Source organism: Monoraphidium neglectum (genome assembly GCF_000611645.1).
Source record: "Monoraphidium neglectum strain SAG 48.87 unplaced genomic scaffold scaffold01384, whole genome shotgun sequence".
Classification (NCBI taxonomy): domain Eukaryota; kingdom Viridiplantae; phylum Chlorophyta; class Chlorophyceae; order Sphaeropleales; family Selenastraceae; genus Monoraphidium; species Monoraphidium neglectum.
This window is the reverse complement of record NW_014012244.1, coordinates 3806-15200: the sequence shown is the minus strand read 5'-3', so window position 1 is coordinate 15200 and position 11395 is coordinate 3806. Positions and strand designations below refer to the sequence as shown.

General features: G+C 62.4%; 1 protein-coding gene across 1 annotated transcript; it reads right to left on the bottom strand.

Moving 5' to 3' along the window:
* Positions 1-2246: 2246 nt before the first annotated feature.
* Positions 2247-4985, bottom strand: MNEG_7685 (hypothetical protein; the record flags this gene model as incomplete). Its single annotated transcript, XM_014043843.1, has 6 exons — positions 2247-2318; positions 2562-2903; positions 3302-3380; positions 3735-3841; positions 4161-4244; positions 4695-4985. The coding sequence occupies 6 exons, from the start codon at positions 4983-4985 to the stop codon at positions 2247-2249; spliced, it is 975 nt and encodes a 324-aa protein (XP_013899297.1).
* Between the last annotated feature and the right edge of the window lie 6410 nt (positions 4986-11395).

Sequence of the window (11395 nt, the reverse complement as noted above, 5' to 3'; positions counted from 1 at the left end):
TGAGGCGCGGGCCGGCGGGGCTGCGCCCCACGCTGGCGCCAAGCCGGGCCGCGTAGGCTGCGCGGTCCGGCGCCCGCTCGGGTGACGCCGCGGCTCTCCTGATTGCCCGCTGCTGCCCGTTCGCGCGACATCTGTTGGGCAGGAATGAAGCCGGGCGCGTTGACTGCCGCGGCGCAGCCCTGGCCCTGCTTGGTCACGCGACAAAAGGGCTTGCGTGCCCTTGTCGTGTCCAGGCGTCCTCGTGCTTGCGCGTCAGCGCCCCACCGCTCCCTTCCCTATGCGAGGCGCGAGCGGGGAGCGTCAGCCCTCTCACACTGTGTGAAGCGCCGGCTTTGCCCCCTAGGGCTCATCCCCTCTGCCCGGGAGGCGCCCATCGCCCCCACAAGGGATGGGACCTTCGCCCACAGGCCAGCGGCGGCGCGCGGGCGCACAGCAGAAGCGGGGGAGCGCCTGCAAAGCTTCAGACTTGTGTGTTTGTTTGATTTTTGTTTGTGTGGATGCTGCGTTTTGAGAGCATGGACAGACAGTGTGTTTGCGGCGGCCCTCTCTGTTTTCCCAGATCCTCTTCTTCCCCCTTCGTTTCAGGCCGCGCGCAGCGGTTCTCGTCACCGGGCGTCGCCACGGCGACGGGGGGCACGCGGCTCGTGTGTACATAGTGGAGCCCATCGCAGCTGATGGGCTGGTGTAGGGCACTTGTATGGTAGCATGACGCCACAGATGCGTGAGTTGCAGGAAATTAATGAGCTTTCACGGCCGACGCACGGGCCCTGCCCTCTGGTAACCAATTCATGCCATGACCCTGCCGAACAGCAAAATTGCCTGCAGTCCACAACAGCGGTCGCGGCCACTTCCTGCCAATTTTGAACTCATGTTGGGCACATCAAGCACTCCAGCCTTGGCTGTGGGGGCGGGTCACCACGTGTCGTGTGTGAGATGAAATGAAGCGCAGCCCGCCGTCCCCCAAGGGGCGTGAAATGAGGAGCGCCTGCGTCCTTGCGTACGTCCTTTCACTGTCTGATGATAATTGCCTGGGTCTGCAACAAAACCGCTTTGGTTGACAGCGACGTACACACAAGCGGAACAGGTGGACTACAGGACAGCCTCGCACACTCAGCAGCAGCAGGAGATGGATGGCACTGCAGTTGGACAATCGCTGGCGGATGCGTCGACTACACGCATTGTAGCATCTGGTACGCAATGAGTTGCAGGCAAGTCTGATCGGACTGCTCTGGGCTGCACCTCACACGCTGTACCCAGAGCCTTGCATTTACCCAGAGGTACTGTTTGCCGAGGCGTTGGTGATGCGTGACGCCACGTAGCACGACCTGGCAACATGCGTCACGGCCTGCACTCGTTGAAACCCCACCATGGCATGGAGGGACACACAGGTGTTGTTACATTCGACCACCAAATACAGTGTGCAGCCTCATCATCAGCTCTGGCTGCAACACCGCTGAATCAGGTTGCAACGAGAGGATACGCCGCCACCAGCACCTTGCGACGAACAGGCGACACAAACGGAAGCAAGCACAAGCCCCTTGCAAGTTGCTCAAGGGTAAATCTTCAAGGTTGCACCACTCTTCTCAAGCTCACACCGCCACTTGCGGCTCCAGGTTGCACCACTCTTCTCAAGCTCACACCGCCACTCGCGGCTCCAGCTCATACCCCTCCCATTGTGACAGGGTAGAAACACCCTCCCAGGGTGAACACAGGTGACATTAACGACCCCACCATCCACATCAGTAGGGGACATGAAAAATTCACAGCAGTGAGGAGTATCACCCCTTGCCAAGTACCCCACCAAGTGCGCAGTCGGCGTTTGGGACATCCCAATCGCAAGCAACAAGCTACCAAGCACCTGCATCCTCAAACCGGGTGGTGTGATGGTGAGCAAGCAAATCCGCGTGTGCTGCGGCATCAACTCTTTGCCACAGAGTTGCAAAAGAACGAGGAATGAACCCATTATACGTACAGTAAAAGGTATCCCCAGCAATTGTACACATAAGCCACCATTTTCGGCGGAAACCACCATTCCTGGTTAAATGATCAGACACCTACATATCTACCGTACCTTACCCTTCCAACCGACTGGTTTTGTTGAATTGAGGGAAAGCCACCACTGGTGATTCTGTGAATTCAACCTCTTGTCACCAAGCCGTTGACATGTATACGCAATCCAGCCACACTCCAGTGGCTCACACCTTGAGCTCCTCCATACGCAGCTTCAGGCGCTCCTCGTGCAGCTTCTAACCCTGCAGCTTCTCAGCCGCCCTGACGAGCCCATCCAGCTGGTCCTCAATCTGGGCACGCGCCTGGCTCTGTGAGGGATGACAAACGTGTGGTTGAATGAGACTTGCGCGCATACATGCACGTGCCCCGTACATGAAATGCGTTGTGCAGGGCAAGAGGTGTCTTATGTGCAGTTGTCAAACGGGGGAGTGCACAGATATGTAGGGCAGGTGATCACGTGTTGTCCGGGTGCACAGCTTCAACGAACAGGTCTCTGGTTCCAACCACCCAGCTAGCACACAGTCGTGCAGCAGCATGGGTTGCCCCCGCACTTTGAGCGCCTGGTTGATGGGCGGCGGCGGCGTGCGCGACGGCGTAGTGAAGCACTGCGCCCGGATCATGGCCAGCTGGTGCTGCCGCTGGCGCGGCTCGCCGTGCTGGGAGTATTCTGCGCGCTGCGCCGCCAGCCGCGCGAGCTCCTGCTGATCCAGCATGTGCGCAATGGCGGACACCACGCCCTGCTTGGGCTTGGCCAGGTGAGAAGGTGCAGCACCGGCGGCGCCGCCACGGCCGCCCAGGCTCAGGGAAGCGATGGCCGGCTGGGGGCTGGCTGGAGCAGGGGCGGAGAGAGGGTTGAGCGCGCCAGTGGCTGCATCTGTGATGGTCCAGCAGCCCTTCAGGAGGGTGGGGATGAGCAGAAGGAAGTCAGGGAGATGCAGTAAAGTGTGTTGAAACAGCCACAAATGCATCGAAATCATCACCAGAGGGCCAGCAAATACAATCTGTACGTTCTGTGTGCATCGGGCGCAACGAGCCGCAATTCAACAACTGACTGGTGACTGCGTGACCATGCATGCACCCCAGCCGCTCGCTTGTACACTCTGTTCAATGGTACCCTGTCTTCACTCTCCCCTTCCCCCCACGCGTAGAAAGAAACAAGTTTGTGTTTGCAGACGGAAAACCAGTATACCTGCCATCCAACTGACCCTGTTGCTTTTGTAGTCCTGGCGCCTTATAGTCCCTCCCCCCTCAAACCCAAAATGGACATTTGCAACTCTACGTACTCGCTCACCTCGTAGTTGCGCAGGAACCCCGGCTCCCTGAGCTTGAACTCAACAGTGCCGCGCTGAGAGTCGGTCGTCATGATCAACCTGGGGCCGCCCACACAGTGCACACACGTTGTTCGGGTTTTGAAGCCAGCTCTACAAGGGCGGCAAGCTGGCGGCCACCACGGGCGGCTAGCAACCAGCATGATGGAGCCGCTGCCCAGCTGCTGGGCGAGTCGCTCGGCTGCAGAGACGCACTCGACGGGGCTGCCAAGGCTCAGCGCCGTCAAGGGCACATGCTGCACTGCGAGCCGGCAGTTCGCCTTCATAGACGTTAAAACATCCCCAACTATCCTTGCAGAGGGCGCATGCCGCGTCCCAGGGCCCAGCAGCACAAAACAAGGGCCCACCGCCCACAGATATGGCCTCGACGCCCACAAACGGGGCACCACCACGCACTTGTTGGTGCAGGTGCCGGACACCTTCCAAAACTTCCAGCGCGCCAGGTAGTCCAGGCGGTAGGTGCGGACTGGACCGACCTCGGACAGCAGCTCAGAGTCCGCACGCTGCGGGGGTTGAGGGGTGTGTGGAGTGAATTCGTTCAGGGGAGGCCCGCGGCACTGGCTGCAATACGACAGGGACTATCAGAGGTCATGATGGAAAATTGAGGCGAGGATTTCAAGGCTGGAGAGAAGCCTGGGGCGCAGGCAGGCATGTTTGGGTGATCCGGCACATGCAGGTTTCAGCAAGAGTGAGCACACAGAGGAGACACAGGCCTAAACATGCAGGCAAGAGCCCACTGAGCTATGGCCCAAACGATGCACGCACAACATGCGTGCATTTTTTCACACAGGGCTGCTCAGGGTGGGGCGCGGGTGCTGATACCTCTATGGCATCGAAGATCTTGTCGTGCTGCTGGGGGTTTGACAGGAGGTCAAACAGCACGCGCGGGCTGATGCGGTAGGTGGCCTGGGGGTAGTGGACGATGCAAGGGGGGAGTGGAGGAAAGGAGGGCGCGGCGGTCTGCGCCATGCATAAAGGTTGTAGGGACGACATTGGGAGTGCAACGTGTGGAGGAGGGGGATGACAACGGATCATGGGAGTTGCTAATGGAGGAGCGGAGGCGTGGTGTCAGGGCTGGGGAGACGCGGCTGCAGAGGAGCCCACAAGCGGAAGTGGTTTTCGACACGAGGACGAGTCCCAAGCCATGCGCGCCGTCAGCGCGGGCGTCAGCGCGGATTCAGCGCGCGGCGCGCGCACGCGGGGCGCGACGCACACTCACGCGCTCCCACGCAGCAGCAGCGTGAGCCGCGCCACCGCGTCGCGCCCGGTGGCGGCGGGCAAGCGTGTTACGACAGCGGTGCGACATTGCGTGAGGGCGCGTCCAGCGTTAATCTAGAGGGGAGCGCAGGAGCGCACCTCCACGTCGACCTGGGCCGTGGCACTGCCCTTGAGCCTCGAGCTTACGTCCCGGGACTGGCAGACCGCCGCCCTGCCGCCCGCCGGCTCGTCCCACGGCGCGCTACCGAGGGATGAGGACGAGAGCGTGCTGCTGGGCGGCGCCGCGGGGCCGGACAGGCTGCTGGCAGGGGTTGAGGGGCTGGTGTCGAACTCGGGGTCCCAGTCTGAGGAGCTGGTGGGCTCGTCGTCAGACGAGGCGAAAGGCAGCACCTCGGCGGCGTGCGAACGGAGCAGGAAGCGGCGGTCCATGGTGGGGATGGGACGCAAGACGATGCTTCTGCGGGGCAACGCGGCGTGTGCAGCGGCGCGTTGCACACGGGCATGTTCGGCGTGCGCTGTGGAGGCTACAGGCGGCGTCAGCGCCACGTCGTGATTAGTACTTGGTGGGCGTTTTGGCCCGAAACACAGAATCTATGCGCAAACGGAGCTGTCTCTATCTTGCAAACGGTGCAAGCGCGCACCTCGGAGGAGCTCGCCGGGGAACTTGGAGGCCGAAGGCCGTGCTGAGCTGCCGCCTGCACACCTGGCTGCGAGTTGAATGCATGAGACTTTTAGCGTCGCGGTTCTTGTGATACACTACGGGCAGCACAATAGTGTCCCAGATATGGGGCCGCACGGGAGTTTTGGGGTCGCACACGCAGCTCTCTGACGGGACAAGTGTGTGATGTGGCGCGCCGTCACGGCCTCACAGCCGTGCCACGATATCACCAATCCCCCCTGACGCGCATGCCTGAAGCGTTTGAATGAAACATACAAAGGAGGGCGCGGTCTGCGCTGGATGGACACCGTCGCCGCGCAAGCACTGTCGAGAATGGGCGCGCGAGCTCACGCGCCTGGTGGTTTGAAGGATGGACCCTCTTCTGAGGCCGCGAGCGCTGCAGTGCGAGGCGGCCTGGCTGTGCGGCCTCGCTCTTGCCGCTGCCGTCATGCAAACAGGTACGGCGGAGCGCAGGTCGTAATGTAGAGTTTAAGCACTCGAGACACTCTATGATTTGACACCAGATTCGACCCCCGCAAAGCTCTTGTCTGCAGTAGTTTGCCAATGTAGCGGGGGAAATATTGCTGATTATGCAGGCACGCCCCGGCTGGCAATCTGCTAGCAACGGATGGCTGGGTGGTTGAGGCAGCCCACTGTTCCAGGAACGAAGGCAACTGAGCAATGCGTGCAGCTTTATTTGCAGAGTGCGCGTCAGCACCCTGCTTCCCATCCAGGTATTATCCAGCTGTGGTGTGCCGCACAATGTGCTGTAATTGCCACCCCCCACCCCACCGCGGGCTACCGCTTGCGCCTTGCAAGCCTGAACCTGTCACAATCGCATTCTTTGGTAAACTATACACCAACCGCATGCACGAGTGTCGTTAGCCTGGCGAAGGTATCCTGGGTAGGAATATGTATCCCTATCCACACCTGCACTTGGCAGTGTTCACACTGCTGCATACCACTTTTGCCGTGTGGGTGTTTACGGTGGTGGGCTCCTTCAGTCACCACAGGATAACGCTGTGATCCTCACTGCATGCGTGCGACTTCGATGATTTCTCCTTTACTTATATTGATAAACACACAAGGCATTCCTGCACTCCGTCTTGCTATCATCAGTCCGTGCAGATGGGGCGCGCACTTCAGCACTCTCCTCGCTACCATCCAGGTGTTGACCAGACTGCTGCGGGGCAGCTGCTCAGCCAGCAGTGTCAACGAGAGACTGTGGACGCCCGCTGCGATAATTTCCAAGTTTAACGCTTCATATTGTCCTATTACTAGTAAGAAGCACCACGCAGTGCACCGTGGCGGATCTACACCTGCGTGTCTGCATGCACGTCGGGAATGCCGGTGCAAAACTTTGTATCAATTGCTGAGCCCCATTTTATCTATTTGAGCAAAACCGATTGCTTAGGCGCTTGGGCGTTCCTGTCGCCTTGTCACCAGTGCGTGCCAGGCAGTCCCTCACTCTCCGCCCCTCGCTTGGTGTGCTCTTTGTGAAGGTGAGAAACTACCGGGTTCATGGTATACGCACGTTCATCCAGTTGCACGGCGCTGTGCTGCCCGTAACGGTGGGGAGTTTGATAAACGCTGCGCTCCGCTGCGCGTTGGCCGGGAGGTCCTCTGCCCCATGCTGCTCGCTTCAATTGCGTCAATTCGACCCAACTTCACAGGCCACGGGATGGCCAGCGAGTTTGCAACAGCGGCGTCAGAGCCCCTAGACGGTGGCAGCGGAGCCAGCAGCGTCGCAGGCGACGGGCAGGACGGGCCCAGCGGCGGGATGAGGCCGGCGCCTTCCCTGACAGTCGTGCACTCGCGGAAGCTACGCCTGACAGAGAGCATAAAATACACCGCTTCAATGGAGGAGGGATGCTCTCCGTCCGGACCCTTGAAAAGGCCCGCGACTGCCAGGCCCCGCGCCACAGCGGGCACGGGTGCCAAGCCTCTGCCTAGAAGCGGCGCGCGAGGTGCGGCAGCGTTTGCCGTGTGCGCGACCCTACTGGCGGCGCTCCTCTTGATGGCTGCGCAGCGCAGCAGCAGGTGCGCACACGCCCTTGCGTAGCCACACATGGCCCGTGCTGTGTATGACGGGTTTGGCGTGCATGCCTGCGTGCGTGCGTGCAAGTATGTATGTGTGTGATGTCATCTGCGTACACGTGCCCGCATGCACGCACGATGTGAGCCTGCATGTGCTGTACCACTCTATGCATGCACGGCAGCTGAGGTCCTCCATGGATTGTAGGCGCGCGCGCTTGCCTCAAGGGAGGGCCTCCACAAATCCTTGACCATTCTCAATGCTTGCTCTCCTGATGCAAGGCTAACAGACCAGGCCGGTGGACTTGGGACCACTCCGGAACACTGGGGTACGCCTGGCGCTTTGGTGCGGGGCGCACCAGGCGCACCAGCTGCCGCCTCCAGCGCGGCACACAGCGTCCTGCGGCGCCTGATTGAGCGCGTCTCGGCCCGCGGCAACCAGACAGGTTTGCGATCGAGACGTTTTCGCGGGCCACTCCTGTTGAGCCCTCGCAAGTCGGCAGCTGCATCGTGGGCCCTGCAGGCCCGCTGCTTCAGACAGACATCAAGCATTTTTCGACCTCCCTTATCTCCGGCTGAACCATCGGCCGAGCCTTGTTGGTGGAACGATCGACATTGTTTCACAGGAGCGAGGACGAGCCTCCCGATTGACCACCCCGCCTTTGGCCGCGCCCCCGCCCCCGCAGCGCCCTGCCCTGCACTTTCCTGTGCGGGCGCGGCAGGCGGCACCTTCTGCTGCTCAGCCGACGAGACGTGCTTCGCGCAGGAGTGTTGCAGCAAGGAGCGGGAGTGCGGGAAGCGGGACGATCCCTGGTGAGAGCTGGCGCTGCAACGGCAGACATGATGCCCGCTGCGCTTTCGGGCGCAGAAGCAGGCGATTCTGCTTGTGGCGGCTTGCTGCTGCTCAAGCCAAACGCGCGACGCACAGGTCATGCAGTCTGAGGGGGCAGCCATTGTCCGGACCCTCACTGCCTCCTATTGCCGCATCTTTCTTTATCACTCCATCAGGTGCTGCAAGAAGGGCTTCGTCTGCACAAACGGCGAATGCGGCCCCGCCCTGCCCGACACGGCCACAACGGCGGCGGCGGCACCAACGGTGGCGGCGGCAGCTCCGGCGGCGGCGGCAGGGGCAGCGGCAGCAGCAGCAGCAGCAGTGGCAGCCGGCGAGGAGCGCAAGGAGCGAATGGTGGTGGGGGCCTCCGAGGCGCCCCCTGAAAACGCGAGGCTGCCGATACTCCAGGACGTGAGCCTGACCCAGCGGCAAGACAGACGTTCCAGCGGCAGCGCGTTCGGGTTCCTGGACGTCGATGCATTGGATGAACCGCCCAGCGGGCAGTGCGGCCCAGGGCAGGCGCGGGTCACGAGGTCTGGGTGGCGGCAAGAGGCGCGGCAGGGGTGCTGCAACTTGGAGTCGGTGTGTGGCGGCACGTGCTGCCCGCGGCCCGACAACGTGTGCGTCGCGGAGACGCAGACGTGCTGCAAGGCCGGGTGCGCAATGAAGGGCGCGCCCGACGGCTGCTGCCCGCCGGAGCGCAAGTGCGGCGAGGGGGTGTGCTGCCCCAAGGGCCAGTCGTGCTGGCGCGGCGCGCAGTGCGAGGACGCAACGCGGCTGCGGCTGCTTTCAGGGTGCTCTCCTGAGCAGCTGGTGGGTGCTGCCCGGGTTGCACGAGCATTACGGGTGCTTATTCATTTGGGGCGCACATTGTGGCGGCGGGTGGGCGGGCCTGGGTGGCGCTTGTACCACATCGATGAACATTTGCAGTGCAGGTGGGCAGCCGGCACGCCATCACCACCCCCGCGCCTGTCGAAGTGCAGGACGGCAGCCTTGCCAACATTGTGATGGCCTGTTGCTCATCCTCTACCCCCATGCCTCATCGCTCTCTGCGACACCGCGTCTTGCAGTGCACTGGCCCCTCTGGGCGGGATCACTGCTGCCGGCTTGGCCAGGCGTGTGTGTCGGGCGCCTGCTCCCCAGCGGCGACCCCCGATCCCGCCACGCCCCCCACCGGCGGTCTGACACAGCCTCAGTCGGCGCTGGCATAGAAGGCATGGCTGCGCAAGCTGCTTGCTGCCGCCGCTCCTGCTGCTGCTGCTGCTGCTGCTGCTGCTGCTGCTGCTGCTGCTGCTGTGGCGGCGGCTGCGGCGGCGGCGGCGGTCATGTGATGGGTGTCATATGGTCGGCCCGGTGGACACTTGCACTACAAGGCAACCAAGATACCCGGAACATGGAATATGGTGCGGCATTATTTAATGTAGGGCTCGGGGCCGTCGCATGTGTTTGTGTGTTGTACTTTGGTCACTGAGATTCCTGACAAAAACTGGGGTTTGTTTGCTGCATGCTGCATATGTTCGTCCGCCTTTCCAGCACATATTTTGCATGCCAAGCGTCCCGTGGGCGTCGCGCATACGGTACGCACCCGGAGCATCTCACTTGTATTGGTTGTCCAACCTTCACCATAACCCCATGCTAGCTAGCACCGCATACAATGCAAAGCAGCCAGCAAAATCCGTTAGTGTGCGCACTCACAGTTCGAACACATGCACAGTTATGAGTGCAATGCGCTTGCCCGCGCGCACAGCTGCCCTGGTGCATTGAAATGTTCCGTCGTGCAAACAGAGGTGCCTGCGGTCCTCGGCGGCACGTGATCAGTGCCGCCGCCTATGGTGCGGCGACGCAGCCCTGTGTAATGGTCCTCTCCAGTGCGGTGCCCTCTGCAACTTTCCTTGTTCGCATGCAGTGATGGCACCGCCGGGAAGGGATGCTGGTGAATCAGCAGCCTGGGCAGGGGCAGGGGAATCGATGGCGGCAGCCGTGGGATCGGTGGGGAGTCAAGGGCCAACCACTGCGCACCTGCGGCACTGTTGGTGTGCCAAGGGCGATGCAATTAGGACGCGAGCGATGCTCAAAGTGAAGTATGACTCACTACCAGCAGCACTGATGAGGCCAAGGCTGAGCTTGCCATCGGCCAAACCCTGGCGCCCTCGGACCATACCCGGACCCCGATGCTGCGCACTGCTCTCTGCAGCAGAGCTATCCTGTGGCACTTTGCTGTTCCCAATTTGCATTGGATCCAGAGCTCTAGCGGCCTAGGCACCTGCACAGCGTTTGGCAGGCGGCCAGGCATCCAATCCGCGCCAGGCGGGTGCGTGCAAGACAGCGACAGCACACTGCAACGGCCAAACTTGGCGTTTCAAAAACATGTGTTAGTCTCAGTTTTGGCCTCTGCAGGGCTGTTCTTGTCGCCGCGGGCCTGACTCTCGCAGTCGCAGCATCGAATCATCTAGGCGTGATAGTCACCAGCCAAGCGTGACAAGCCTCACAAAAGGGTTATCATCCTACCCGTTGCACATATTAGGTGTGCTCGGCGTCGCGTCGACCGCGGAGAGTTGATTGCTCCGAGTTGTTGGCGCAGTTGATGCCAGCGCGGCCCTTACACAAGGCACGCATCGAAAACACGCTGGTCTCATCAGCGTTGCGGCGCGGCCGCGCCGCGGGCCGCGGCGATGGCGCCGTCCATCGCCGACAGCGCCTCTGAGCGCTCCGACCCAACAACGCCTCACCAGCGGGCGGTCTTGGCAGCTGTTGGCTCGCCTCGTAGGCAGCTGGAGCTAACGCGCCTGGTACAGGCTCTGGCGGAGCTTGGCGCAGACCCACCGCCCGACGACGTGGCACCCGCGCCGCTCCTGCCGGCCCCCAAGCACCCGAAGCAGCAGCAGCAACAGCAGCGCTCCGCACACGGCGCCGCCCAGCCGCAGCAGCAGCAGCAGCCGCCGCCACAGCAGCAGCAGCAGCCCCCGCATGCCTCGGGCAGCTCCTGGACCGGCGCCGGCGGGCGCTGGCGCGTGCTGGCCGCGGCTCTGCCCAGCCCGCCCGAGGCCGAGGCGCTGTCCCTCGTCCTGAAGCGCGTGCGCGCCGTCGAGGGCCGCGTCGTGGCCAACACGCTCAGGGCGCTATCCGCGCTGCAGGCGCCGCTCGCCCCCAAGGCCTGGCGCCAGACCACCCTAGACCTGGTCGAGGCGATGCGCGCCGCGCGCTGGCACGGCCCCGCGTGCAGCGCCGCCGGCGGCGCCGCCGCTGCGCTGCCGCTGCCGGCGCCGGGCGGCGCCGCGGCCGCGCGCGAGGCGGGGGAGTTCTTGAAGGGCGCGG